The sequence below is a fragment of the Grampus griseus genome (genome assembly GCF_964374135.1).
Source record: "Grampus griseus genome assembly, chromosome: 1".
Lineage (NCBI taxonomy): Eukaryota > Metazoa > Chordata > Mammalia > Artiodactyla > Delphinidae > Grampus > Grampus griseus.
In genome coordinates, this window is record NC_139017.1 from 137,329,794 (window position 1) to 137,357,207 (window position 27,414).

General features: G+C 38.3%; 1 protein-coding gene across 2 annotated transcripts in view; it reads left to right on the forward strand.

Annotated features, from left to right (window-relative positions):
* Positions 1-27,414, forward strand: part of USP24 (ubiquitin specific peptidase 24) — a gene marked incomplete at its 5' end in the record, with an annotated part of 149,945 nt that overhangs the window by 90,812 nt on the left and 31,719 nt on the right. For both annotated transcript variants that reach the window (XM_082654633.1, XM_082654634.1), the window contains 19 exons: positions 61-156; positions 274-502; positions 1,196-1,355; positions 2,417-2,572; positions 4,712-4,782; positions 5,468-5,628; positions 11,992-12,053; positions 14,234-14,425; positions 15,627-15,744; positions 17,958-18,102; positions 20,419-20,538; positions 21,193-21,318; positions 21,954-22,052; positions 23,344-23,426; positions 23,826-23,967; positions 24,197-24,316; positions 24,743-24,963; positions 25,521-25,645; positions 26,704-26,845. In XM_082654633.1, the coding sequence (XP_082510759.1) occupies positions 61-156; positions 274-502; positions 1,196-1,355; positions 2,417-2,572; positions 4,712-4,782; positions 5,468-5,628; positions 11,992-12,053; positions 14,234-14,425; positions 15,627-15,744; positions 17,958-18,102; positions 20,419-20,538; positions 21,193-21,318; positions 21,954-22,052; positions 23,344-23,426; positions 23,826-23,967; positions 24,197-24,316; positions 24,743-24,963; positions 25,521-25,645; positions 26,704-26,845 (2,568 nt within the window). The remainder of the gene's footprint in view (positions 1-60; positions 157-273; positions 503-1,195; positions 1,356-2,416; positions 2,573-4,711; positions 4,783-5,467; positions 5,629-11,991; positions 12,054-14,233; positions 14,426-15,626; positions 15,745-17,957; positions 18,103-20,418; positions 20,539-21,192; positions 21,319-21,953; positions 22,053-23,343; positions 23,427-23,825; positions 23,968-24,196; positions 24,317-24,742; positions 24,964-25,520; positions 25,646-26,703; positions 26,846-27,414) is intronic.

The window sequence follows — 27,414 nt, forward strand, 5'->3', positions numbered from 1 at the left end:
TTCCTATAAAAGAAATAGAAGTCTTTAATATCTGCCTTTTTTTTTTTCTTTTCTTTGAAGTTTGGTTGTAAATGTCATGCAGAGGGATTCCATCCCATCAGAAGTAGACTATGAAACAAGGCAGGGAGTTTATTCCATCTGCCTACAACTTGCAAGGTATGTAAATATGTTGTTCGTCTCAGAAGGCAATTCTTGACTTTTTCTTCCAAATCCCATCCTTTAAAATAGTATGAAATGACCTTGACTAAGCCTAGCTTTTTGTTTCCTTTTAAGATTTTTACTTGTGGGGCAAACATTGCCGACATTATTAGAGGAAGACCTCACCAAAGACGGCATAGAAGCACTTACTTCTCGCCCGTTCCGAAATGTCAGCCGGCAGACAAGCAGGCAGATGTCCTTATGTGGTACCCCAGAAAAGTCATCCTACCGACAGCTGTCAGTGTCTGACAGGTCTTCCATTAGGGTTGAGGAAATCATCCCTGCTGCTCGAGTTGCAATACAAGTAAGTGATTGGTGTATTCAAGAAATATTAAGTACTTCCTGTTTAGAAGGCGCTGGTGGTGGTATGCAGATATAAAAATTACTGACGTGAATATTGCCTTCAAGAAGCTTATGGTGAGTAAGAAAGAGATCACTAGTGCAGAAATAACTGTAATTCAGGTAGAAGCTATCAGATGTTATAAGAGAACTACAAAGGCAAAGCATTCTACAGGCCTTGAGAGGAGGTGGAATAAATTATCTTCATGTGTGGCTATCACGGATGATTTTATGTAGGAGGTGGCATTTGAGCTAGGCCTTCAAGAATAGTAGGGATTCGATATACAGAGATTAGCTTGGAGAGGGGATAGTTGTTCAAGCAAAAGGGAGGGCGTGAGCAGTTAGAAAGCCAGAGCCTGTGTGGGTGGTCACACAGTGGTTCACATAGGCCAAAACGCAGAATGTGGAAGAGGGGAAACTATGAAAACAAAGTTGGTGATGGGTAATTTGAAGCCAGAACATGGAGAGTAGAGTCTCTGTATTACAAGTAGCAGAGGGGTAGTGAAAGTCTTTGAACAGTATGGAAGCATGGAAAAGACTATCTTGTGGATGATCTTAGAAGGAAACGAGTCTCAAAACTGAGACGGGGGGAGGTTATTGAAGTCAGCGGGATGTGTTCAAGTACTACCTTTTCTCACAACACTCTTCACTTCCTTAGACAATGGAAGTCAGTGATTTCACGTCTACCGTGGCTTGTTTCATGAGATTGTCATGGGCTGCAGCTGCAGGACGGCTTGACCTCGTTGGGAGTAGCCAGCCAATTAAAGAAAGTAATTCTCTGTTTCCTGCTGGAATTCGAAACAGGCTCAGCAGTTCAGGTACTGATTAAAAAGGATAAAGTAATCAGAATATTGGGCAGGGAGTAGCTGTAAGAATCATCTTTGTATAGGTTGTTCAGAGTCACAGAAAGGAGAAAGCCTTTTCTCTTGTTTTTTTTTTTTGCGGCACGCAGGCCTCTCACTGCTGTGGCCTCTCCCGCCGCGGAGCACAGGCTCCGGACGCGCAGGCCCAGCGGCCACGGCTCACGGGCCCAGCCGCTCCGCGGCACGTGGGATCCTCCTGGACCGGGGCACGAACCCGTGTCCCCTGCATCGGCAGGCAGACTCTCAACCACTGCGCCACCAGGGAAGCCCTTCCCTTGTTTTTGAGCGTGAGCTAAAACTAAATGTTTCTGAACATCAAGCTGGACACTCGATTTGTGCACATTCAATGTGCATGTATGTGTATGCACACTTCATTTATGTATGTCACACTAAGAGAAAAAAGGTTATAAATACAGAATATAGAGAAACCAAGCAGAGTTTTAGCTTGCTGAGTGTAAAAGTGTAGGGAGGCCAATAATTGTGGCTGTAATAAAAATTCATCTAGAATTTTTACCTGGAAAAATCATTTTCTTGGTTTGGCCTGTTATTTTCTGTTAGGCCTTTATAAATAGCTTTATTTCTCAGCTTCATTTGGTTTCCCTGCTCAATCTTTGTGTGTGGATATATAAACTGTATGACATACACACAGTAAAGGGCAGAAATGCCAAATATGTAGGATTTTTAGGGTTTTTACATCTGTGTAACCCATCTAAATCAAGATAAGGAACATTTCTAATATCCCAGGACTCCCACATGCCTCCAAAATTGCAATGTTCTTACTTCTGTCACCCGAAACTAGTTTTGCCTCATAAACATATTTTTTAATGGTTCCAAATGTGTTTTAAGTACAAAGCAATGAGGTTCAAATCAAGTGACTAAGTCTCTCTTGTTTCTTAGCCTAAAGTGTCTTCTTGAACTCTTTACTTTCACTTGAGGATTATGGGACTCATTAAAGGATATTATAATCTCCAGGGTCCTGTGGGATCCACAGTAACCTTCTGCTTGCCTGTTTCCAGGAAGCAATTGCAGCTCTGGAAGTGAAGGGGACCCGGTAGCCCTGCACGCAGGCATCTGTGTGCGACAACAGTCCGTGTCCACCAAAGACTCCCTGATTGCTGGAGAGGCTTTGTCTCTTCTTGTTACTTGCTTGCAGCTTCGGAGCCAACAACTGGGTATGCAGGAGGCTTACTCTTTTAGTAAAAGGCCAGGTTTCTGTTAGGAATTATTTCTGTCCCTTCATAGATAAGGTCATGTTAATAGAAATGGCAAAGGGGAAAGTTGGCATGTGGAATAGGTAAGAATAGTGCTAGAGTACTTAAATTCTGAACAAGTATTTATTGAGCACCTTCTATATACAGGGTTCCACAGTAGATGTTACAGGGCAGTATGTCTGCTCTCCAGGAGCTTACCTTCTAGTGGAGGAATTAAAACAACCCAAAGTTGTATGTCATAAACTATAGAAGTAGAATTATATATCAATTCCTAAACTGATAATGACTCCAGTATCAAAAATCATGAAACTTAAGATTTGCCCTTTTGTCTTTATTGTTGGTTTTGGCAAACTAGGCTGTTGCTAATCATACTTTTAACATTAGACACCACAGGGCTCAGTCCCTCATCTCTGTCTGCACTCATTCTCGCCACATAATCACATCCACGTTCACAGCCTTAAATTCCCTCTATGTTCTGATAACACTTAAATTTGACTCTACGGCCTGGACCGCTGCCCTGACTTCTCCACTTAGATATCAGATAGACTTCCCAAACTTAACATGTCCAGAACTGAACTACTGGTCTGGCCTATACCGCCCAAGAGATTTCCCATCTGAATTGATAGCAGTTTTATTCTTGGAGACATCCTTGATTCCTTTTTTTCACACCCTTCTAATCTGTCAGCACATCCTTCTTCAAATTCTATCTAGATTCCAACCCTTAGACCACCTTCACTGTTAGCACCCTCTGACCTGTCATCATCTCTTACTTGGATTATAGCAGTAGTGCCCTGACTAATCTCCCTGCTTCTACCCTTGCAGTTTATTCTCCACACAGTAACCAGAATGGACCTTCTAAACTGTAAGTCAGATTGTATCACTCCTCTGTTTAAAACCTTGCAGTGGCCTCTCGGTTCACACTGAGTGAAAGCCAGGTCTTTCCTAAGGCCTGACACCATCCACCCCCGTGACACCTGTGTGCCTTCACCTTCTCCCGCTCTCCCCTCACGCACCGTGCTTCAGCCACCCTGGCTTCCTGGCTGTTCCCTGACACTCAGGCACATTCCTGCCTCGGGGCCCTTGCACTGCCTGTTCCCAATTCCTGGTATGTTCTTCCTCTGCCTTTTTTAAAGAAATTGCAACCCTTCTCTCACCCACCATCACCTAAACTCTTTATTATTTTTCTATATCTCTTGTCACTTTATAGCATACAATATAATTTCTCTGCTTACTGTGTTTATTGTCATTATCCCCTCCCCAACTAGATGGTAAGCTCCGTTAAGAACAGAGACTTCTGTTCATTTTGTTTCCTACTGAATCCTTAGCACGCAAACACTGTGTGATGTGTAGTAGGCCCTCAATAAATACTTATTCAGGGATGAGGTCTTAACAACTCCACTTTAAAAAATTATACCAACACATCAGAGCCCTATTCTTCACTATTACTACTGATTCAGACTGCCTGTTCATAGAATTGGTGATCATTATGTATTTAGTATAACATCCAAACTCATCATATAAGATGTCAAGATAAACATATAGAAAAAGTTAGATGTTTATGGGACAGTTCAGTAATATCAGAAATGATTTACTTTGAGCAGAAATGCTTTTAAAGGCTTATATATGAAAGTAATTCATTATGAAATGCTTTTGAGCGTATACCATACTTTTAGTTCCATTTTCCTGCAATTGTTTAATTATAGAGATATTTTCAAATCAAGATGAAAAAATTATAACTTCAAGCTTTTTTATCATTTGTAAGTTTATTGTGGGGTACATTTTATAGTTCACAAGTATTGACAGTTTTATCAAGGCAAGACATTTATTCTGTAACTGGTGTGCACACGGCATCATGAAAAATGTCCGGATGTGAAGATGACCAAGACACAGTCCTGCTTTTGAGCACCTTGGGCTCTCGTGGGATAGACTCAGAGACGTGGGTGCAGCTGTGGAGGCACTGAATTTGATTCTGTGTGGAAGAAGAGATGATTTCTAAGATAGTTAAGCTTAAGAAATTATTCAAAATTTTTGAAATTTTGAAAATGCATTTCCTAACTTATTTTCCTCCCCTGCTCCCATTATCTTTATTCTTATTATTAGCATCTTTCTATAACTTGCCCTGTGTTGCTGATTTTATCATTGATATTCTACTTGGATCACCAAGTGCTGAGGTAAGGATTTTTTACTTTATAAAAGGCCCCTTTGGTCCTGTTCTGCGTGGGCTTTCTGGATACCTGTGACATGGTGGGGAGTATAGAAGGGATGGTGTTTAGTCCTCTCGGGGAATCAGACAAAGAGGCTGCAGAGCCCTCTGAAAGCGAAGTGACCATTTGTACTGTTGCCCTCCTTTCTGTTCCATATTTCACTGAAAGTCAAGAGACTAGTGCTATGATTAACTTGTGTTTGTTTATTAAAAAAATCTTACAGCCAGTGTTCAGTATTCATAGCTGGCCAAGGCAGCTAGCATTAAGCATCAACAAGTTGGTCAAAATCAAGAAAGACCCAACCTCAAGCCATGAACTTTCATTAGATTTTATAATCCTCATTTTTGTATATGACCTTGAAAGTTAACTTTGAGGCACTTGCAGAAGAGTTTTTTCCTTATTTTCATTTTACATTAAATTATAAACCTATTGCTGAGAGTACAGTACTAGAATAATTTGGGAAATTAGTTCCCAGACTACACTTGTTTTAAATTAGCCCTAGTTTATTCAATGTAAACTTTACCATTAAAGATTGAAATACTCAAACCCTTACAGCATCCTTCACAGGTGGACTTTGGAAGAAAATAACTTTTTAAGCAGTCTGTAAGTGTTGGTTGATGTACTTCCTTTGCCACTAAAAATGTAATTTCAGATTCGCCGTGTTGCCTGTGATCAACTGTATACTCTTAGTCAGACAGATACTTCGGCCCATCCAGATGTGCAAAAGCCAAATCAGTTTCTCCTAGGTGTGATTCTCACTGCTCAGCTGCCTCTCTGGTCCCCAACTAGTATTATGCGAGGAGTCAATCAGAGGTACGTAAAGATGAAAAAGTTCACGTCATACAGAAAGAGAATAATGATTTGTGTACTGCTCCCCCAGAGTCCACAGTGCATGATTGAGATGAAGGACTTTCTCCTTTCCTCTTCCAACATTTGTACCCTGAAAGAGGGCATTTCAGGTTTTCTCCCCATTCAGGACAGAAGAGTTAGAAGAAACATTACCAGGCTTTCTTCCTCTCAAGCACCCCAACTCCCACCTCCACTCCTCTTGGTCCCCCTACCCCAGAGAGAAAGAGGACTCACTTGGTGGTTGAGAAGCTGCACGATTCAAGCCAGATCACTGTGTAAAGGTCGCACTGCGCATGTCCACTTGTACCTCACTTTCTTAGCTCAGCCTGCTTCATAACTCCATGTCTAGAGGTACTAGGGTATCCTTCTAGCTTGCTTTCTTGGTTTTATACATGCCTGGGCATGGCAGAAGGCTTGAGGTCCAGGCTCAGAGAATGACTTGAGTAAATCCATTCTGCCTGCCCCATCTTGTCTCCTTAGGCAAGCCTGCATGTAGGGGTGCCCCAGTGTAGGCCCAGGCTGGGAGATCAGAGATCCCACACTGACCTCAGGTTTAAGCCAGTTTCTCTAATTCAGCTTTACCAGCGAGCCCTTGCTCTGGGGCTTAGAAGGTGCCACAGAGATTTGTGAGATCAATATGTATATGCTTTACAAATTAGAGCCCTTAGAGGGAAGAAACGTTAGAGCTACTCTAAACCCCTAACATATAAGCATCCTAACTTGGGCTTTTTTTTTTTTTAGTGTGGTAACATATACATAACGGAATGTTTACCATTTTTACCATTTTTAAGTGTACAACTCAGTGGCATTAAGTGTATTTACAATTTTGTGCAACCATCTCCATCCATCTCCAACACTTCTTTAGCATCCTAAACTGAGACTGTGTACCCAGTAAGAAGCCATTAGGTAAAAGACTGATAAAGTTAACGCCATAAAAATTAAAATGCCGTAGAGTCAAAAGTCAGTTAAACTGAATAAATAGATTTATAACGTATATGACAGAAGGCCAATTTTGCTAATATATGTGAAGAGTTGTTATAAACCACAAAAGACCAATAGCCAAATAGAAAAATGGACAAAGGAAATGAAGAGAGATAGTTCAAAGACAATCATGGAGATGATTTTTTTTTTTTCAGATTTGCTAGATTTTTTTTTTTACTGTGTCAAAATATGCATAACATAAAATTTAGCGTTTTAACCATTTTGGGGTCTAACTTAGTGACATTAAGTACATACACATTATTGTGCAATCATCACCACTGTCCATATCCAGAACTTTTTTGTCATCCCAAACTGAAACTCTGTTCCCATTAAACAGTAACTCCCCATTCATTTCCCTCCTCCCTCAAGGCACTGGCAACCACCATTCTACGTTGTCTCTATGAATTTGACTATTCTAGGTACCGCGTAAAAGTGGAATCATACAATATTTGTCCTTTGTGTCTATGTTATTTCACGTAGCATAATATTTTCAGGGTTCATCCATGTTACAGCACGGGTCAGGATTTCATTTCTATTTAGACTGAATGTATGTATATATCATGCTTTGTTTATCCATTCACCCATAGATGGACATTTGGTTTCCACCTTTTAGCTAGTATGAATAATGCCACTGTGAACATGAGTATACAAATATCAATTTGAGTCCTGCTTTCAGTTTTTTGGGGTATATGCCCAGAAGTAGAAATGCTGGGTCATATGGCAATTGTATGCTTGACTTTTCTGAGGAGCCACCATACTGTTTCCACAGTGGCTGTACCATCTTACATTCCCACCAGCAATGTGTAAGGGTTGCATATTCTCCACATCCTTGCCAACACTTGTTTTCTGTTCGCTTTTGTGACTAACTATCCTGATGGGTGTGATGTGCATCTCAGGGTTTTGATTTGCATTTCCCTAATGATTAGTGATTTTCAGTATGTCATTGTGCTTATTTGGCCATTTGTATATCTTCTTTGGAGAAATGTCTATTCAAGTCTTTTCCTCATTTTTTTTTAAATTTATTTTTATTTTATTTAGTTTTTGGCTGCATTGGGTCTTAGTTGCAGCATGCGGGATCTTTCGTTGTGGTGCGCAGGCTTCTCTCTAGTTGTGGCATGCGGGTTTTCTCTTTCTAGTTGTGGCACGCAGGCTCCAGAGCGCGTGGGCTCTGTAGTTCATGGCACGTGGGCTTAGTTGCCCTGTGGCATGTGGGATCTTAATTCCCTGACCAGGAATCAAACCTGCATCCCCTGCATTGGAAGACGGATTCTTTACCACTGGACCACCAGGGAAGTCCCCCATTTCCTCATTTTTAAGTTAGGTTGTCTGTTTTTTGTTGTTCTTTATATATTTTGGATATTAATCCCTTATCATATACATGATTTGCGAACATTTTCTCCCATTCTGTGGGATTTCTTTCACTCCCTTGATAGTGTCCTGTGATGTGCAAAAAATATTTAATTTTAATGAAGTCCAGTTTCTCTGTTTTATCTTGTTGCCTGGGCTTTTGGTGTCATATCCAAGAAATCACTGACAGATCCAATGTCAGGAAGTTTCTCCCCTGGTTTTTTTCAGGGTTTTATTGGTTTAGCTGTGAGATTTAGGTTTTTGGTCCACTTTGAGTTGTTTTGTGTATGATGTGAAGTAAGGGTCCAACTTTATTCTTTTCCATGTGGATATACAGTTATCTCAGCACCATTTTTTTGAAGACTGTCCTTTCCCCACTGAATGGTTTTGACATTTCTGTTGAAAATCATTTGAAAAAAAAATATATATATATATATTATATATTTACACACATACATAGATGCATGCATACATGTTTATTTCTGAGCTCTTTATTCCTATTCCTTGATCTATATGTCTGGCTTTATGCCAGTACCTCCCTGTTTTGATTGCTGTAGCATTGTAGTAAGCTTGAGGTCAGGAAGTGTGAGTCCTCCAATTTTGTTCTTCTCTCTCAGAATTGTTTTGGCTCTTTGGGGGTCCCCTTGAGATTCCATATGAATTTCAGGATGGGTTTTTCTGTTTCTGTGAAAGACATCATTGATATTTTAATGGAGATTGCATTGAATCTGTAGATCATTTTGGATATTGGCATCTTAACAAGATTTAGTCTTCTGATCCACAAGCATAAGATATCTTTAGATTTATTTAAGCCTTCTTTCATTTCTTTCAGCATTGTTTGTAGTTTTCACTGTACAAGTCTTTTGCTCCCTTGGTTTAGTTGATTCCTAAGTATTTTATTCTTTTTGTTGCTATTATAAGTGGAATTGTTGTCTTTCTTTTTTCATATTCTTTGTTCATTGTTAGTATGTAGAAATGAAACTGATTTTTATGTACAGATTTTTTATCTTTGTAACTTTGCTGAATTCATTTATTGTAACAGTTTTTTTGGTGAACTCTTTAGGGTTTTCCATATATAAAATCATGTCATCTGCAAACAGATCATTTTATTTCTGTCTTTCCAATTTAGATGTCTTTTATTTCTTATTCTTGCCTAATTGCTCTGCTTAGAACTTTTAATACTATGTTAAATAGAAGTAGTGAAAGTAGGCATCCTTGTTCCTGATTGTGGGGGAAAGCTTCCAGTCTTTCACCATTGAGCATGATAGTATCTGTGGGGCTTTCATATATGGCCTTTATTGGATTGAGGTAGTTTTCTTACTCTCCTGGTTTGTTTAGTGTTTTATCATGAAAGGGCATTAAATTTTGTCAATTTTTTTTACCTATGTCAGTTGAGGTGATCATGGGTTTTTCTCCTTCATTCTGTTAATGTAGTATATTCATTGATTGATTTTCATATTTTGAATCATCCTTGCATTCCAGGTATCAGTCTCACTTGTTCATGGTGTTAAATCCTTTAAATGTACTGTTGAGTTAGGTTTGCTGGAAGTGTACCCTCCTCTTCAGTTTTTTGGAAAGAGTTTGAGAAGGGTTGGTATTGATTCTTCTTTAACTGTTGGGTAATACTCACCAGTGAAGCCATCTGGTCCAGGGCTTTTCTTTGTTGGGAGGTTTTTGATTGATTCAATCTTCTTGCTAGTGATAGCAAGCAATCACTATTTCTTCCTGATTTAGTCTTCCAAAGTGTTATGTTTCTAGGAATTTGTCCATTTCGTCTGGGATATCCAATTTGTTTGGTGTACACTTGCTCATATACTATCTTATAAATTGGTAGTAGTGTCCTCACTCATTTCTGATTTTATTTGAGTCTTCTCTCTTTTTTTGAGTCATTTTGTTAATCTTTTTGAAGAACCAGCTTTTGCTTTTGTAGATTTTGTGTATCGTTTACCTATTCTCTATTTATCTTCACTCTAATTCTTAATATTTTTTTCCTTCTACTAGCTTTAGATTTGATTTGTTCTTCTTTTCCTAGTTCCTTAAGGTTTAAAATTAGGTTGTTGATTTGAGATCATTCTTCCTTTTTAATGTAAGCACATACAGGAATAAACTTCCCTAGTAGCACTGTTTTCAAAAGCTACATCCCATAACTTTTGGTATGTTGTGTTTTCATTTTTATTTGTCACAAGATCTTTTCTAATTTTCCTTGTGATTTGTTCTCCAATCTGTCCCTGACTTTTTTTTAAAATACCTATATTTTCTAATTGTAAGTTATATAATCTTCAGAATTTTTTTGAACTGAGTTATATTATCAGTTTGCAAGTCTTCATTTCAGGATTAAATGTTTGTTTCAACCTTGATTATGTTCTCACACACTCTCATATATGGAGGTTCCTGGCCCACATGTCTTAAGTCTCAACTTAAATATTATTTTGAAGCATCTAGCCTATTTTAATGTTATAAATTTATAAATAACAAAGAAGTTAAGATTTTTGTTTCTGAGATGAGATCATTGTGAGTGATTTATAAAACTTAAAAATTTAACTAAAACTTACAATTAGTTTAACTAAAACTTGCAAACCTGCAGTTGACCATTAAGATTTAACCTAAATTAGATAGACATTAGCTGTGTATTTCTGGTCATGAAAAGTAAGTCTTTAGTGATGTAAAGCCAGAATTTCAGGGAATGATTTTTCCCTGATAAAGGCATGTGGATTAAAAGTTATAGAAACTTCTTTTTTTGCCCTTGTACATTTTTTACTTTAGTATTCCAATTTTTCCTAGCTAAAGTTTCCTAAAATCAGATAATCCTTTTATTAACTAGTTAGATCAGTGATTCTTTAGTTTAAATGTGTAAGCCATTTTTTAAGTAGTAAGCTGTTGTGCTTCTACTTGTTGTAAGAGTCAGATTATTTAACATAACTAACCATTAACAGTTTGATTTGTTATTAAGTTCCTCTAAACTTTGGGAAAGAAACAGAAAGCATTAAATGAATTTTTTAACATACACTCTCAGAGAAGCTCTTGAATGTAAAGCATTTAATTTTACACAATATTGGGTCTTTTAATTATGTGTTTTTATAATTTGAAAATTGCATTTCACAACTTTTTAATGCCCAAGTTTGGTACATATTTCCCCATAATAATAGTAGTGATGATAATTGCAGTTATCACGGGCTGATTATGTGCCACACAGTATGCTAAATTCTTTGCATACATTTATCATTTAATCCTCACAATGGCCAAATGAGTATGGCAGTTTTATTATCCCCACTTTTTTAACAATCGTAGTTCTTGGTTCATTATGTAGTCTCATCATTAGTGCATTCTTGAGCCCTTTATGTTTGTGTATATGTGTGCACATTTATTTCTAATGCTCTAGTAAGCATTTTAGAAATCAGAAAACTGAGACAACTGAAATAAATTGTCCCTGGACACCCAGCTGTAAGTAGTGGAGCCAGGATTAAAAGTAAGGTCCGCCTGACTTTAAAACCTGTGCTCTTCACTTCTGTAATTGCAGAAAAAGCTTCATTGATCATCCTAGATAAAAGAATTTACCTTTTTCTTATTTTATCCACTTTATTTTGCTTCTTAGCACTTATCACCAATTGACATATGTATGTATTTTTCATCTGTTGTCTGTCTCCTTTGTTCACTGTTCCCCTAAAACAGTTCCAAGCATATAGTAGGTGCTTAGTGTGTATCAGTTGATATTTGAACAAATTAATCAATGCATTACGTATGCAGTCAGTGTGTACATCATTATGTAATGTGATAGATTTAGTAAGTTTTCTCTCTTTACATTATTATTCCTATACTGTATCTGTATAAGTAAAATCACTAGTGTGTGTCTTGCTAAAATACTGAAGTTGAATTGATGTAGTTATTTTATGCTTAGGAAAATTCTCTTATTCCGTTGTTCTATGAACTTATTCTTACAAGGAAAATATTTTTTTTATTCTCAAATCAGCCTTTTTTTAATAACTGAAATCTGTTTTTTAGACTGTTATCCCAGTGCATGGAGTATTTTGATCTGAGGTGCCAATTATTAGATGATCTGACAAGTAAGTAGATGTCTAACTTTGATTTATGTTGGGGGAGGGGTTGGGAAGGACTAGAAAAGAAAGACAGACATTTCTAAATCTGACTTAATGTATCTCAGATATAAATAACATTAAAATTATTGTTTGAAGTTGAATTTTATTTTCTTGGAAATAGCATGTAAACCCATGTACCAGTTATCTCTTCTGCTATTATATACCCAACCATTAATGTGTTAGAAGATTTGTTGATTTTAAAAATTGTCAAAGGCTCATATTTTAATTACACTGATACAGAACTATTAAGAAGAGTCTTTCCGTTATAGTCAATTCTGACAGTTTTGAAGGTTTGAAGGCAAGAGGGAATCTGCTGAGATATGTTGATAGTACTAGAAGTGAGTGATAGAAGTCAGGTAATTGTTTAGTGTTAGGTGTTTGCAATATCATTGTTACAAACTCTTTTGTTAGAGTGTTTAGATTTTAATCATCTGTACTTACTCTTATATAATGCAAAGGTTTGTTGGAGTCCTCTATGCAAATTTCAGTTGTTCCAGTCAAGAGTTCGTTAGTTTATTCCTTGTTCTTTACACAAAGTTTATAGGAAAGATTTGCTTCTGCCTATAGGAAATAAATAAAATGAAAGTCGGGATCAACAAAAATGTTAATTGGAAAAGAATGTCAAGACCAGGAGGTAAAAAAAAAAAAAATACCTTGTGTATGTGCAGGCTGAAAAGCCCCACACAGTCAGAATGAGGTTTTGAGGAGGACCAAGGTAAAAAGGAAACCTCATTTGTTTGTTCTCAGTACCCTAGAGGAAGAACAGAATGGCTTCTCAAAAGAAACAGATCTTTTCTCCAGCACTCAAACCTAAAAGAAACTTCACACAAAGGTCTTCATGTAATGGACACATGAAGACAGAGTGACTAAGAAGCCTCAGCAGCATCTCTAAGGCAGATGCCTTCCTGGGTTTCATAAGTGTCTCTCAAAAGCTGAGGACGTGGTGCTCTGAGCAGGGCAGTGAAATTGGTTTTGTTGGAGCCTGAGATGATATAGTCTATGTGTCTTGAATCAGGGATAAGACCTGTACTATCTAGAGAAGTGGATGGACCACATGTCCATCTAACAGCCTAGCCTAGTACTGCATTTTTCAACTAGGCTTTCAGTGTTAAGTTGGGCAGCAGCCAGCGAAGGTTTGTTCTCTGGCTTGGACTTCGAGAGGGTATTCTGCTTTGCTGCTTGGGAACTGGACTCATGAGCTGTATGAGACACATACATCCTCAGAATGCATGAACAAGTTATTAGTGTCGGCGTTTGCTGTGCCAGTGAGCCATAAGTAAGGGATCCAAGATCCCTTAATGGGATGTTGAGGGCAGGGAGGGAATATGTCTTGAAACAAGCAATATTTGCCATTTTTGGAGCATTTTCTGTATGCCAGTGCCTATACTAGACACTGTATACACAGCACGCTGCAGCGTAGGCGTTAGCCCCATTTCATAAATGAGGAAACAAGGATGCACAGTGTCGCCTGAAGTATCCCTTTCCACCTCACTCTGTGGGGCCTTGCCTGCCTGTGCCTGCAGTGCAGTGGGAAGAGAGCATGATTATTCCTGCTCTCCTCCCTAAGCCCCGCTTCCAACATGGAATCTTGTTTTCAGTCCTTGTTTGGAGGGGAAAGTGGAATACATAATACAAAAGAGTGGTTCTCTGGAGGTTGGCCCATCATCTGGAAACATGGATTCTGCTGCTGCGCTGCGGACCCCTCTCTCCCTCACAGGGCTCCCCCCTCCCTTGGCATAGGTAACACAGTGGGAGTGATGGCTCTCCTCTCACCCCTCGACCCCTTCCTTCTCTAGAAGGGTTTCTTCCCTGGGACATCTGCTAACACCACCAAACAGGAGCTTCTTCGGAACAAGGAGTGTCCCTTTCATCTTGTACCCCCAGCGTCAGCACCGTGACCTGCACAGAGGAGGCACTCAGTACTGTGTGATTTGTGACAGAGGGAGGGAGGGAGGGAAGGAAAGGACGTGTTGAGCCTTCATAGTCCTGTGGGCAGCTGCTGTTCATTAGTGACAGTTTTTTTAAATCTGTGAAGTAGAAGATTGAGACTTGTCTCTGCTTACTTTAATTCAGGATTTTGACTCCATGAAAAGAAATCCTTCTTTCTTCAGGATGAGAGGTCGTTTTGTTTTGTTTTTCCATCTTAGCTTCAGAAATGGAGCAGTTAAGAATCAGCCCAGCTACCATGCTCGAAGATGAGATTACTTGGCTGGATAACTTTGAACCTAATCGCACAGCTGAATGTGAGACCAGTGAAGCAGATAACATCTTATTGGCAGGACACTTACGGCTCATCAAGACCCTTCTTTCACTCTGTGGGGCAGAAAAGGAAATGCTTGGTAATTATTACTTCATCTTATCATGTGATAGAGTACCTCATTTCTCAGTTATTGCCATAGTGTTGTGTGAAATTGGGAAAATAAGATAGGTGCTAAATGTTCCGTAGAAAATTGACCCTCAGACAGTAGGGTATTGTCTGGAATTTTAGTGGCTAACAAATTTAAGGTGTATTTTATCTGTGTCATTAAACCATATAGAGAATTTTATAGCGTTCAAAATAGTTGGCTCACATAACTTAGCAACAAATAAAAATTATAAATCAAAGTAGGTTTTTGTCTTCTCTTTTTCCTGTTACATACTTTATAAGATACAGCCCGTTGTATGTCTTACCTCTTTTAAGGATAATTCTTGTCTGGAGAGGCAGCCCCCAACCACCACCCCTGGATGGTGGGATACACATATAATTTGTAAAACCACATTTGGTATTATAAATTATATTCAGAAGACAAATCAAAATGTTAATTATCACTTTTATCACACAAACTGAGTTCTATAAAAATCTTGGCTATTGGGGATACATAGAAAAGAGTGATTCTAAACCAGGGTGAGATGGGCACATCATTTGGGTTTTTTTTTTTTTTTTTTTTGGTGGTACGTGGGCCTCTCACTGTTGTGGCCTCTCCCGTTGCGGAGCACAGGCTCCGGACGCACAGGCCCAGCGGCCATGGCTCACAGGCCCAGCCGCTCCGCGGCATGTGGGATCTTCCCGGACCAGGGCACGAACCCGCGTCCCCTGCATCGGCAGGCGGACTCTCAACCACTGCGCCAACTGGGAAGCCCGGGCACATCATTTTTACCTAAAGATTTTTAAAGTTTTAAAAACTTTTATTTGGATTCCCCTATGCCCAAAGTAAAAGTTAATTATTCACTCAAACCGTCTGCCTTGTGATGTTCTTGGCATTTGTGTTTCTAAAGTGAAAGCTTAACTCCTTTCACTGTATTTTAAGCTCATAAAGGAAGGTTCCTTCGCTTGTCTATCTTTGCATCCTGTCCCGACTCTCCCACCCATCCCCACTCCTCTGCCCCACAGATCTTTGCCATGTATTATAAGAGCTCAAAAAATGAGCGTCAAGTTAAATTGAACGCCTTGCCTTTGGGTGGCCTCAGGTGCCTTTGCTGCTCTGATATGAAAGTGCAAGACAAGATCTTTGAATTAAAATATGTGTTCATCCTCAACATGAATATTATGCTCTATTCCAGGTTCATCACTCATTAAACCATTATTAGATGACTTCCTTTTCCGAGCTTCTAGAATTATTTTAAATAGTCATTCTCCAGCTGGCAGTGCCGCCATCAGTCAACAGGACTTTCATCCAAAGTATGGAAAATGCACGTTGTGTTCAGTTTTGGTAAAAATTCTAATTCGAAACTTTAGTCCAAAAAAGATTTTCTTAACTTGGAGTTTGTCTTCCATCGTGTGAGTGTGTGTAGCTTGTAAGACATTATCCACTGTATAAAGAAATGCATGTAAGGGGGCTTAGGATAAAGCCTGCCTGGCACATAGTGATTGCTGAGCTGGTACTATTACTGTCATCAAGATGGAAGAATAAGTAATAATGTGGTTAACTTGGTCAGTAACAGATTCCAGGAGAAACGGAGGTTGTAAGGATTGCTTCCGAAGTAAAGATAAACAGGCTCTGAGTCTTGAGGGTTTCTTTCTGCTAGGACAAAAGCATAGGTGCTTTAGTGCATGAACCTTGTGATTTGCTGAGCATTAACTGTGTCCTTATAATTAAAACTGCTAGTGATTTATTACGGTGGTAATTTTAGAGTCAAATTTTATATTAGTTTGTATGGGTAGAAAGTTGAAAGATCTTTTGTAATGTTGACCCTTCGTGGGTGATGTTTGTACTCTTGGAAATAGGAAGAGGCAGCTACAAGCTGCCATCTTATTTACTCTGAACCTAACGTAACCTCATTCTTTTCTCACGAAAACCAGAGTTAATTGAGTAATCCTGAAGGAACTGAGGATTTGGTATTTAACCAGTGAAAAAAATTCCCATGCAATTTCAGTGGTTATTGAAATGGGCAAGGCATAATAAGCAGTATTTTATGGAATCTTAAGAGGTATCTTACCATGTGCGAATATTTCTCTATCTAGAGATTCCTTATTAGCAAAATCTGTTTTAAGTAATAAACCTTCATTAAAACTCTTGGGGTGTCCCTCACACTGTCACTCCCATTCTTACCTCTGCCCCAGTCTTGTTCTGGAAGATTTGGTGCTAGCTCTGCGGGAGTCTTTTATTAAAGCAGTAGAAACACGTGAGTATTTCAGTTTTCAGTGAACAGAGAAAATAAATTTTCAGCAGTTTTACTGAAATTTTTTTCATGAATTCTTCCATTTGTAATTATTAAAAGTAATACATCCGTCAACGAGGAGTTGTGTTTTTTTTTACTCATATACAGTGCCTTGAATAGAAAAGGAAACATTTTGTTTCATCCAGTGTACTGAACGGTGTTCATTTATCACAGTGACTCCCAGCCTTTTCGCACCTAAACACGAAAGCCAGAAAGAGATTTAAAATACACAGAAAGTCTTTTCACAAGTAATGCTATTCTTATATCACTCCAACAAAAGAACTTCTTGATGTTTAACCTGTATATATGGTACCTTCTATTCATTCTTTACCTGTCCCTTGCAACCCAGAAATGCAGGTAAGAAGCAAAGGACAGCGCCAGCTCCATGGCTCTTGTCCTCAGTGCCTGATGCAGTTCTGATCTCCATGCCCTTCAACCCCCTCTTAAACACATCTCCCACACTCCACTCCATAAGTGTTTCTCTCAAAGGTTGGATGTCCTCTTTTCTGTGTATCCTTCCTAACCTGTGATCTCCTAACAAATGCAAGGTTGGCTTAGGTGACTGTGAGAAATTACTGTCCATCCCCTAAATGATTTCTGCTAAAGGTGAACAGCAAAGAAGCCTTCGGTTTCCTGCATAATGCTTGCTGGTTATCTCTCATTGTCACTTTAAACAAGTTGACTTGGCAAACTATTTCTGTCTCCATATTTTCATAGATAGAAAGTTGGTTAGTGTCCTTGAAGAATTTTTTATCTGCAGGTGCACAGCAAATGTTTATGGGCATCTATTCTGATTTGTATAGCTTTCTGCCATGTAGATATTTGAATTTCAGGGCAGTAACTACAAAAACCTTTCTTTCTACCTACTTTAATTGACAGATAGTTACTTCCATGTTGTGTTTTTGGTAAAGTTTTCAGACTCTCTATTCTCTATTCTTGCTGATCCATCCCTTAGATAATAATCTGGAGTCATAATTGAAAGATTTGCTACTTTATCATCAGGCCAAGAAGATACTTAGCTCTGAACCATAATCATCCCTCCTGTATTCATGGTCTCTTCCTTGGTTAAGTAAGCACCTCCAACTAGATTACTAGGTTGTGCCACCAGACCTGACTTAACCCTGTTTTAGGAATTGCAGCTCTTATATTTTCATTTCAAATGTTGATTTAGTTTAATGAGCGACTTAACTAAATTATTCACTGTTGAAATTGACTTGTGTCGTTTGTTTTTAGATGTAGTACAGTGAATAGCCGATTGGCAGCCTACGAAGTCCTTGTAATGCTGGCTGATAGCTCACCTTCAAATCTTCAGATTATTACAAAAGAACTACTTTCTATGCATCATCAACCTGATCCTGCTCTTACCAAGGAGTTTGATGTAAGTTTTCTAGACCTCAATGCACTTAATTTTTTTTAGAATGCTCTCTTAAACATAGTATTTTAAAACTATGTTTGCATTATCCTAGTCACAAAGAAAGTCAGTGTTATTCTTTTGCTTATCAAATTCACGTACTCAAATCAACTATAATCTATAGTGTATTACACTAATACACTGTAATATATTACTAAATGGTACCCTTTTGATTAAAAAAGAGGAGAGATTTTCAAGTCAGTTGATAATTACTCTCAGTAAAAAGTAGCATTTGAATCTATTTTTTGAGGAACTATGCATGGCACAGTGCCAGGCACTAGAGCTACAAATTCCAGAAAACATTGGTTCTGTCACAGTATAGTCTATGTTCACTTAAAATTCAACTAAGATTTATTGAGTTTACTATGCGCTAAGGTGTTGTTGGCTTTTGGAGCTCAGAAATGAAGATAGAACCCAGCACTAAGATTGAGGTATGTCCTGAATGCTCTACTAACAGAGAGGCACTTCAACACCAGATGGTGGTGTTTTAGAAAGCTTCTTAGAAATGATGGAATTTAAAATAGAGCCCTTAAGAGTGATGAGCCAATTGAAGCAAGGTGGGAAGGTCATTCCATACATGAGAAGCCATGGACAGCTTTGTATATGTCGGGATCTGCAAGAGGGAAGCGAGCTGCAAATGCCCTGGAATACCAGACCAGGAGCATGGGAGGACACTTCTAAAGCGTTTTCCACTAACGTCATAAAGAGGCAGTCTCATCCCTTTGGATGCCTGAGCTGAGTACTGTGGAACATACAAGTTAGGCAGGAAAAGAAGTGAGAACGGTGTTCTAAGTAGAGGAAAGAGCACTTGCAAAGTGGAATGTGAATGCGTAAATTGGGAACTATTTTGGTATGAACTGTTTAGTTTATAATGCTTACTTTATGCTATGCTTTAAGTTTTACATGCACTTATTTAATAATCAGATTAAAATGACAATCTTATTTTAATAAGTCAGGGATTATATCAGCATAGTGAAAATATTTGTCATATAAATACTTACCTTTTTAGCACTGTTATGAACCAGTTTTTCTTATTTTATAACTTTCTTTTTTAGTCTGTGCTTTGGACTACAAATAAATTACACTGTTAATTAGATCTTAGAAATCACCCTGCTCTAAGTGCATGTTAAATGTTAATGAAAAGTATGTGATATTTAGCAATTCCTTTCAGTCCAGAAGACCTCCAGGGTTTTGTCAATTGGTTAGTTATTACATGGTTACACGTACTTGATATATGCAGGTAACATGATTCTGGTCATAGGATTAGAACCAAGATTCTGCTGTAATAGCATTTCAGAGTGTGTCGTTACAATATCCATTGAAGTGCCATGTTGAACTTGTAACCAAGATGCCTTTTCTAGATGATTTCTACCTAGAAAAATACTGTCCTGGAATCTACATTGTTACAGATCATCCTTAAGTGAAATGCTAGGGTGTTTACATACTTACTTAATGGCATGCTTATTAGAGGAAGTTCAATAGAAGAATTTCACCTTCTCAAAAAAGGAAGGGAAGGGGCTTCCCTGGTGGCACAGTGATTGAGAGTCAGCCTGCCGATGCAGGGGACACGGGTTCGTGGCCCGGTCTGGGAAGATCCCACATGCCGCGGAGCGGCTGGGCCTGTGAGCCATGGCCGCTGAGCCTGTGCATCTGGAGCCTGTGCTCCGCAACGGGAGAGGCCACAACAGTGAGAGACCCAAGTACTGCAAAAAAAAAAAAAAAAAAAAAGGAAGGGAAGGAATATGAATATGAGCCTTCCTTGACTATCCAGACAGGTTAGGATTCTTATAGTAAACACTTCATAGAACCCTTCCTACTTTTCAGATTACTACCTCAGTTTGTAAATATATATCAGTATTTTTACTTAATTAATGTATACCCTACTATAATGTAAGCTCCTTGAGATCAAGCACTAAATACATTTCTGCTCTCTCTCATGTCCCTGGCACAATGCCTGACACATTGTGCTCTTAAGAAATGTTTGTCGAATGATCATCAAGTGACTAAATGCAAGACTACATAGTGGATGTATAGGTACATGCTTCGTATATATGTGAGGTACTTTAGGAACTAAAAGGAAACATTGAGATAGTAGTTTTAGATTTGTATTGCATCTGCAGAGGTACTTCATGAACATAGGTTTGCTACCATAACTCGTAACACACTGAATGGATAAATCTGTGTCTCTCTTTTCCTCTCAGACATCTCATAAAGCTGTAAGGAAATGTGCTAGTGGCAGAGATACTAATTCTCTCTCTCTATTTCTGCTCCTCTCTTTCCTAGTACCTTCCCCCAGTGGATAGCAGGTCCAGCTCAGGGTTTGTGGGACTGAGGAATGGTGGCGCTACATGTTACATGAATGCAGTCTTCCAACAGCTGTATATGCAACCTGGTCTACCGGAGGTGATTTTCTTCCTCTTTCCTGTTTAGTGTTATAAATGATGTATGTGTACATTGCCTGAGAACTGTTCCATATTCATATATTGCATTTTGGGGTTTACTAAACTGGACATAATTAGAGATTCTCTAGTAGCTTCTGAAATCTGTATAGATGACATTGTTCATAGTCACATATTTTTGTATATCTGCTTAGGTAATATGCTGCCTGTTTGACAGGTGGATTTGACTTAATGTGCTTTTTGAACTCCTCAATTATTCTCAAATTGTATTCCATAAAGCTACTAACACTTTTGGTATTTTAGAAATATTTAGACTCTCTCGTTAGCATTCTGTAATAATCTATTAGTAGCTTGTGATATAGCAAAGCTATCAAATAGTTTTGAGAATATTCTGTGTGTCATCATGTCACACTTATTTCTTATAGAGATCCTGGCATTACTAGTTCCAGTTTCTCATAATCGAACAGAAGCTCAAAGAGATGATTTATTCATGATTACACCAGCTAGGAAGCGTTGAAGCTAAACATATGCAGAGTTACAGCCATATACAAACATACATACCATTCTGAAGGAGCAGTGGGTAGTCACACATACAGAAGTCAAGATTTTCTGAAAGCAGTTGAATATTTCTAATTTAATACAGTTCATTTCTTTTTAGTCATTACTTTCAGTGGATGATGACACGGACAATCCAGACGATAGTGTATTCTACCAAGTGCAGTCTCTCTTTGGGCATTTGATGGAAAGCAAGCTGCAGTACTATGTACCTGAGAACTTTTGGAAGGTATTTTACCCAGTAACTCTTTAGATTGAAGGGTGTTAGGTATTTGGAGTGTGGCTGCATTCTTCTCTAGTGTCTTGTTTATTGACTCTAGACTAATCCCATTGCCAAGAACCTATAAAAGAAATGTCTATACCATTCTTATTGGCATTGGAGCTTGAGTCAAGTGATTACAATGTTGAGAATAGTCATTTATAATTTCTAGGGTTTTGCTAATCTTAAATGTTTTGACTATTTCCCATTATTCTTGTTTAGCTGTTTGAAATATTTGTTCAAATTATTCCTCTGAACTTATGCCAATTTCACTAATACCTCTAAATAAAGACCATTCTTCTAAAACACTGCTTTACTATGTTTTACCTTATATTTTCCCCTATAGGTTGGTTAGTTTCTAAGAGAGAAACTCTGTTCCCTGGCCTTAGATCTCACCCTCTATGGTTTCATAGACTTAGTATAAAGGGACCGAGGAAAAACATAGATGGCTGAATGCAAACTAATCTCATGTCAGTAAAAACTTTTATACCCTAATAGTAAACTTGGTTTTTAGAAGCATTTAAGGACTCTTTCATTTTCCTTTTCTACCATATTCAGAAATTGCTATTTTTCATGTAACGACATATTTAATTCTTGTTACATAGATTTTCAAGATGTGGAACAAAGAACTTTATGTGAGAGAACAACAGGATGCATATGAATTCTTCACCAGTCTCATCGATCAGATGGATGAATATCTCAAGGTAGAAAAAGTTTCATTTTCCCTCTAACTCCCTCAAACTCTATAACATGAGAGCAGTGGTTTAGGATTTGGGATTACTATGAAACTGACAAATCAGAAAGTGATTGTCTTTAATACCACAACAGTAATTCATTTCTTCTGGGTTTGAATATCAAAACATATACAGAACACTATAGATTATAGATTTATTTTCTTCTTAATTCATCTGACACTTGATAAAGTATGTAACTTTAACCTATACCCCATAATGATAACCATTTGTGGCTACACGCTCTGTGTCTGCATTGAAGTAACCTGGCCTCAGAGGAGTGCTGCTGTCACCGGTGAACTGATGGCCCCGTGCAGAACTGTTTTGCTCTGTCAAAGGGTACAAAAGGACCAGGTTCAAAAGTTGTTTGTGGTTGTGCGACCCAAAGCTTCCTACCTCTACCCAGGAAAATGTGTCACAAACTTCCTAAGTGGTATTGCCTTCTAAGATACAGACAGCTTCCCATCACTGCCAGCATTTGCCTCTCCTCTCAGTAGGCACAAATTATCCATTTCTTTTTTAAAAAATAACTCATAGGGACTTCCCTCATGGTCCAGTGGTTAGGACTCCACAGTTCTGCTGTAGGGGGCACGGGTTCAATCCCTGGTCGGGGAACCAGATCCCACATGCATGCTGCAACTAAGAGTTAGCATTCCACAACTAAGGAGCCGGCGATATGCAACTAAGGAGCCAGTGAGCCACAACTAAGGAGCCCACCTGCCGCAACTAAGACCCGGCGCAACTGGGAAAAAAAAATAATAATAACCTATAGGGACTTCCCTGGCAGTCCAGTGGTTAGGACTCCACACTTCCACTGCAGGGGGCACAGGTTCGATCCCTGGTTGGGGAACTAAGATCCCGAAACCTGCACAGCGCAGCCAAAAATATAAATTAAATAAAAATAACATAAATTTGTAGCATTCTATCCACAAGAAAAAAGAGAAGATCATGGAGAGCTTGGTAATTGTGGCAAGGGGAGAAGGAGTCGGGATCATCATGGATCATCTGAATCCTTCTGGATCCTGTCATCAGTGTGGCTGACGGTGCTCCTCTTCCTTTTCTGACCATTTGCATTACTCTGGCAGCGGGTCTCATGAGTTATAATTCTTTCATTAGTTCCCAGCTTAAACTACCAAACTGACTTGTTTTATTTTGTTGGTTAAATTAAAATCTATGCTTTAGCTCAGGTCTAAGTAAAATTCTGTATAAACAACCTAAAAGTTCTAAAGGCGTCAACTAAAATTTTAACTTTTTATTTCAACAGAAAATGGGGAGAGACCAAATTTTTAAGAATACTTTTCAGGGCATCTATTCTGATCAGAAGATCTGTAAAGACTGTCCTCACAGGTTAGTGAAGATAACACTGACATCAGAAAATAATCACCGTCATTTTTAAATGATTCTTCTAGAATGTTGTAAATTTTTTATTCATTGAGAGGTTTGCAGATATATCTCCTAATGGATCTATAAATGTTTATTGAATTAAATTTCTTTGGTGACATTTCCAGGGAATTAATTTCCATTTCTAAAATTTCTTTGTTGAAATTCATAATTTTAAGCAATTCTAAGTGGTCAAAAATTGGCATTTTTATTTAGTATACTTTTAGAAGGATGAGAAGAAGGTGTGTGTTAATTATAGTGATTAGGAATGTATCAGTAGTTCTGTGTTCAATCTCAAGTATTGTGGTAATTTCAAGATTTTTAAATTCCATTGCTGATATGGTGTTTCTGTTATTTCCTAAGCAGATATGAGCGCGAGGAAGCTTTCATGGCTCTCAATCTAGGAGTTACTTCCTGTCAGAGTTTGGAAATTTCTTTGGACCAGTTTGTTAGAGGAGAAGTTCTAGAGGGAAGTAATGCATATTACTGTGAAAAGTGTAAAGAAAAGGTATTACATTTGCCCTTTTCAAAACACAAGATTAATTTGTTATTCATGGACTTCGTCTTTATGTTTTATGTAAGATCAGTATTAAGCTGCTATTGTTATTGCCATTAAACTGTGTCATGACTTGTGTTCACAGAGATGGGAAAGCCCTGTAGAAATCTGTGACCTTCATATTAATTACTTTGTTATTTTATTGTCTCCATGGAGATAATTGGGTTTTGCTTCTCGTTAGAGAACAACAGTGAAAAGGACCTGTATTAAGTCATTACCTAGTGTCTTGGTCATCCACCTGATGAGATTTGGATTTGACTGGGAGAGTGGACGCTCCATTAAATACGACGAACAGATAAGGGTAACTTATTTTTTTTTCTTGGTTTTTTAATAACCATTATTACTGTGCTCCCTTTATTGTTTCCTTTTTATATTTTCAAATTTCATCTAAAATGTGAAAGGCTGTGGTCTCAGCATTCTGAGAAGTGCACAGCCCCTCGTCTTAAGCAGCTGCTGCTAGTGGTACCGGCAGATCTCTAGACAGTAACCCTTATTTCTAGAAGGCATCCTGGTGACAGCTATGAAGTGAAATCCTTTCCTTAATGCTCAAGCAAGAGACTGCTTAAACCTTCCTAGACTTGTAAGCCATTCTGAAATTGTGTACTTGAATTGGAGGGTAGTCCTAGCTTAAATTAGGAAAACACATCCCTCTTCTTTGTACAGACGTAACTGGGTGTGATCCTATATGTTACTAACCAACATTGTGCTCTTTTTGCTTTTTAAATAGTTTCCCTGGATGCTAAACATGGAGCCTTACACAGTTTCAGGAATGGCTCGCCAAGATTCATCTTCGGAAGTTGGTGAAAACGGGCGAAATATGGATCAGGGAGGTGGAGGATCTCCACGAAAAAAAGTTGCCCTTACAGAAAACTACGAACTTGTCGGCGTCATTGTACATAGTGGGCAGGCACATGCAGGCCACTACTATTCCTTCATCAAGGACAGGCGGTAAGGGGTTCTCGTACCGCTCCCTCACTCCACCCTTCCAGTAGTCTCTCCTCCGTTCCCTGCCCTGCCGTACCTCTCCTCCACTCCCCCTGCTTTCCTATGTCCCTCCTCTGCTCCCCCTGCCCTGCTGTACCTCTCCTCTGCTACCCCTACCCTCCTATGTCTTTTCTATGCATTCTCTGCCCTCCTGTATCCCTCCTCCACTCCCCCTGCCCTCCTATATCCCTCCTCCACTCCCCCTGCCCACCCTGTCTCTCCCCTCTGCTCTCCCTGCCCTACTTTGTCATCCACACTTATCATTACGGTGCAAAGTAGCTTTCACATTGTTCTTTGATCTTATTTCATATTGGATTTTTAAAAGTTGTTGCAATTGTTTTATCCCTTCAATTTGAAAAGTTGTTTAAGAAATTGAAGTAACTGTTGCTATATTTTTCTTAGGTGTTTTCAAATGGTAATTACCTGCTGTATTTGTAGACAATACATAGAGATAAATGCTGGGGATGGGGATGTTTGATTTGTAACTTCATAATATTTGTTTTATCAAATCTGTGCTCTAGGGGATGTGGAAAAGGAAAGTGGTATAAATTTAATGACACAGTTATAGAAGAATTTGACCTAAATGATGAGACCCTAGAGTACGAATGCTTTGGAGGAGAATATAGACCAAAAGTTTATGATCAAAGTAAGTATTTGCAAATGTATATTTTCCATTAGTTTTATTTTCTTAATTTATAGTTTTCTATCAAATTGGAAGCAGTATTTTTTATATAAAAATAGAACAGATTTTATTTTTTTTACATACTACTGCTCTAGCCATGTAGGTCCACGAACTCCGTGATAGCCAGGGTGAAAAGGTTCCAGCTGCTTACAGAATTCTTTTTAAGTAATTCCTTACAACAGCCCTGGGATGGAGGGTGAGTTCAATGGAAGAAATGAATATTAAAGAACAACTTGAAAGAATTTCAACCTTAAAAATAGTTTCAGAAGTAGTAGTCCACTAAAATTTTCAAATTTCCTTTTCACTTATGTAGAGGTGTGATTAATGGAGAAGACATTTCTAGCACCTGTGTTTTTAAAACCTTATTTGTTATGCAGTGTGGTAAAGGAATCTTTCCACAACTCTACCCCCAGAAGAAAAAAAATAAGGAAAAGTACATCACAGAATCCCATCACAATTTGCTATTTGAAGAAGAAATATTTTTCAGAGACCTTAACATTTTTGAAACCTGATTTTGAAATACTCTAGGGGCATTGAAATTTTTCCACGTGTATGAGATCCACAATGTTAGATTTTGACACCAGACCATGGTAGTCATGCATCTAATGGTAGTAACCTTTATTAGCTGAACATAGTGTCATTGCCAAAATTTACCTGCATTTGGCTCTTCTATGCAGAAATGGTTAAGTGAGGCCAATTATAATCCCATCCTGTGCCACAGAACTTATTTTTAAATGTTACTTGCCTTTTGATTAAATTTCCACATGCCTCGGAATGTATACCTTCTTTCCCCTACTCTGCTACCATACAGCTCCTTACTCCCTGCCCCTCTGAATCACCTTCAGAGTGATTTTAAGCAGTGCTCTAAAAAGACACACACTTCACTTACGCTTTCCATTTAACAAATTTAGTAAGTAATTACTTGCTGGATTTGTAGGTCCTTTGTTATAGATTGTCAAGACAAAAAAACAAAACACCTTTTTTATTTACAAAGAGATTTTTCTTATTGTCTCATTATGAAGCAAACCCATATACTGATGTACGCCGAAGATACTGGAACGCCTATATGCTCTTCTACCAAAGGGTGTCTGATCAGAACTCCCCTGTGTTACCAAAGAAAAGTCGAGTCAGCGTTGTGCGGCAGGAAGCTGAGGACCTCTCTCTGTGAGTTTCTCCTCTGTGTAATTTGCTGTGTGATTGCAGTAGGTGATACCGTGATCTTCAGAGTATGCTGTTTGGGATTTAAGGGTAATTAACTAAGCTAGAGAGAAATTCTAAAAAGAAAATAAGTAAATCCCTCTACCTTTTTTCTTGCTGCTACCTGGTCATTATTTCCTTGGCAAGAAGTTATTTTGTTTTCAGAAACATGCATAGAAATTATTTCATTCTAGAATTGAGATTTTTTTAAAAATCTCATTTATTGAGTACACTTTATGTCCAGAGCATAGTTTTGGGTTGGCCAAAAAGTGCCTTCAGTTTTTAAGTAAAAATAAAAGACACATTTTTTATTTTCACCAAGAACTTTATTGAATAATGTATTCACCCTTTTGTTCCACTATCTTCTGCCATTTTTCAGGCAAATTCATAATTCCATCTTTCCAAAACTTTTTATCTTTTTGAGAAAAGAACTGTTCCAGGTGCCTTTTACAGTCTTCCAGGGAATTGATATTTTTTCCATTAAGAGAATTTTGTAAAGACCGAAATAAATGGAAATCCAAAGGTGCAAAGTCTGG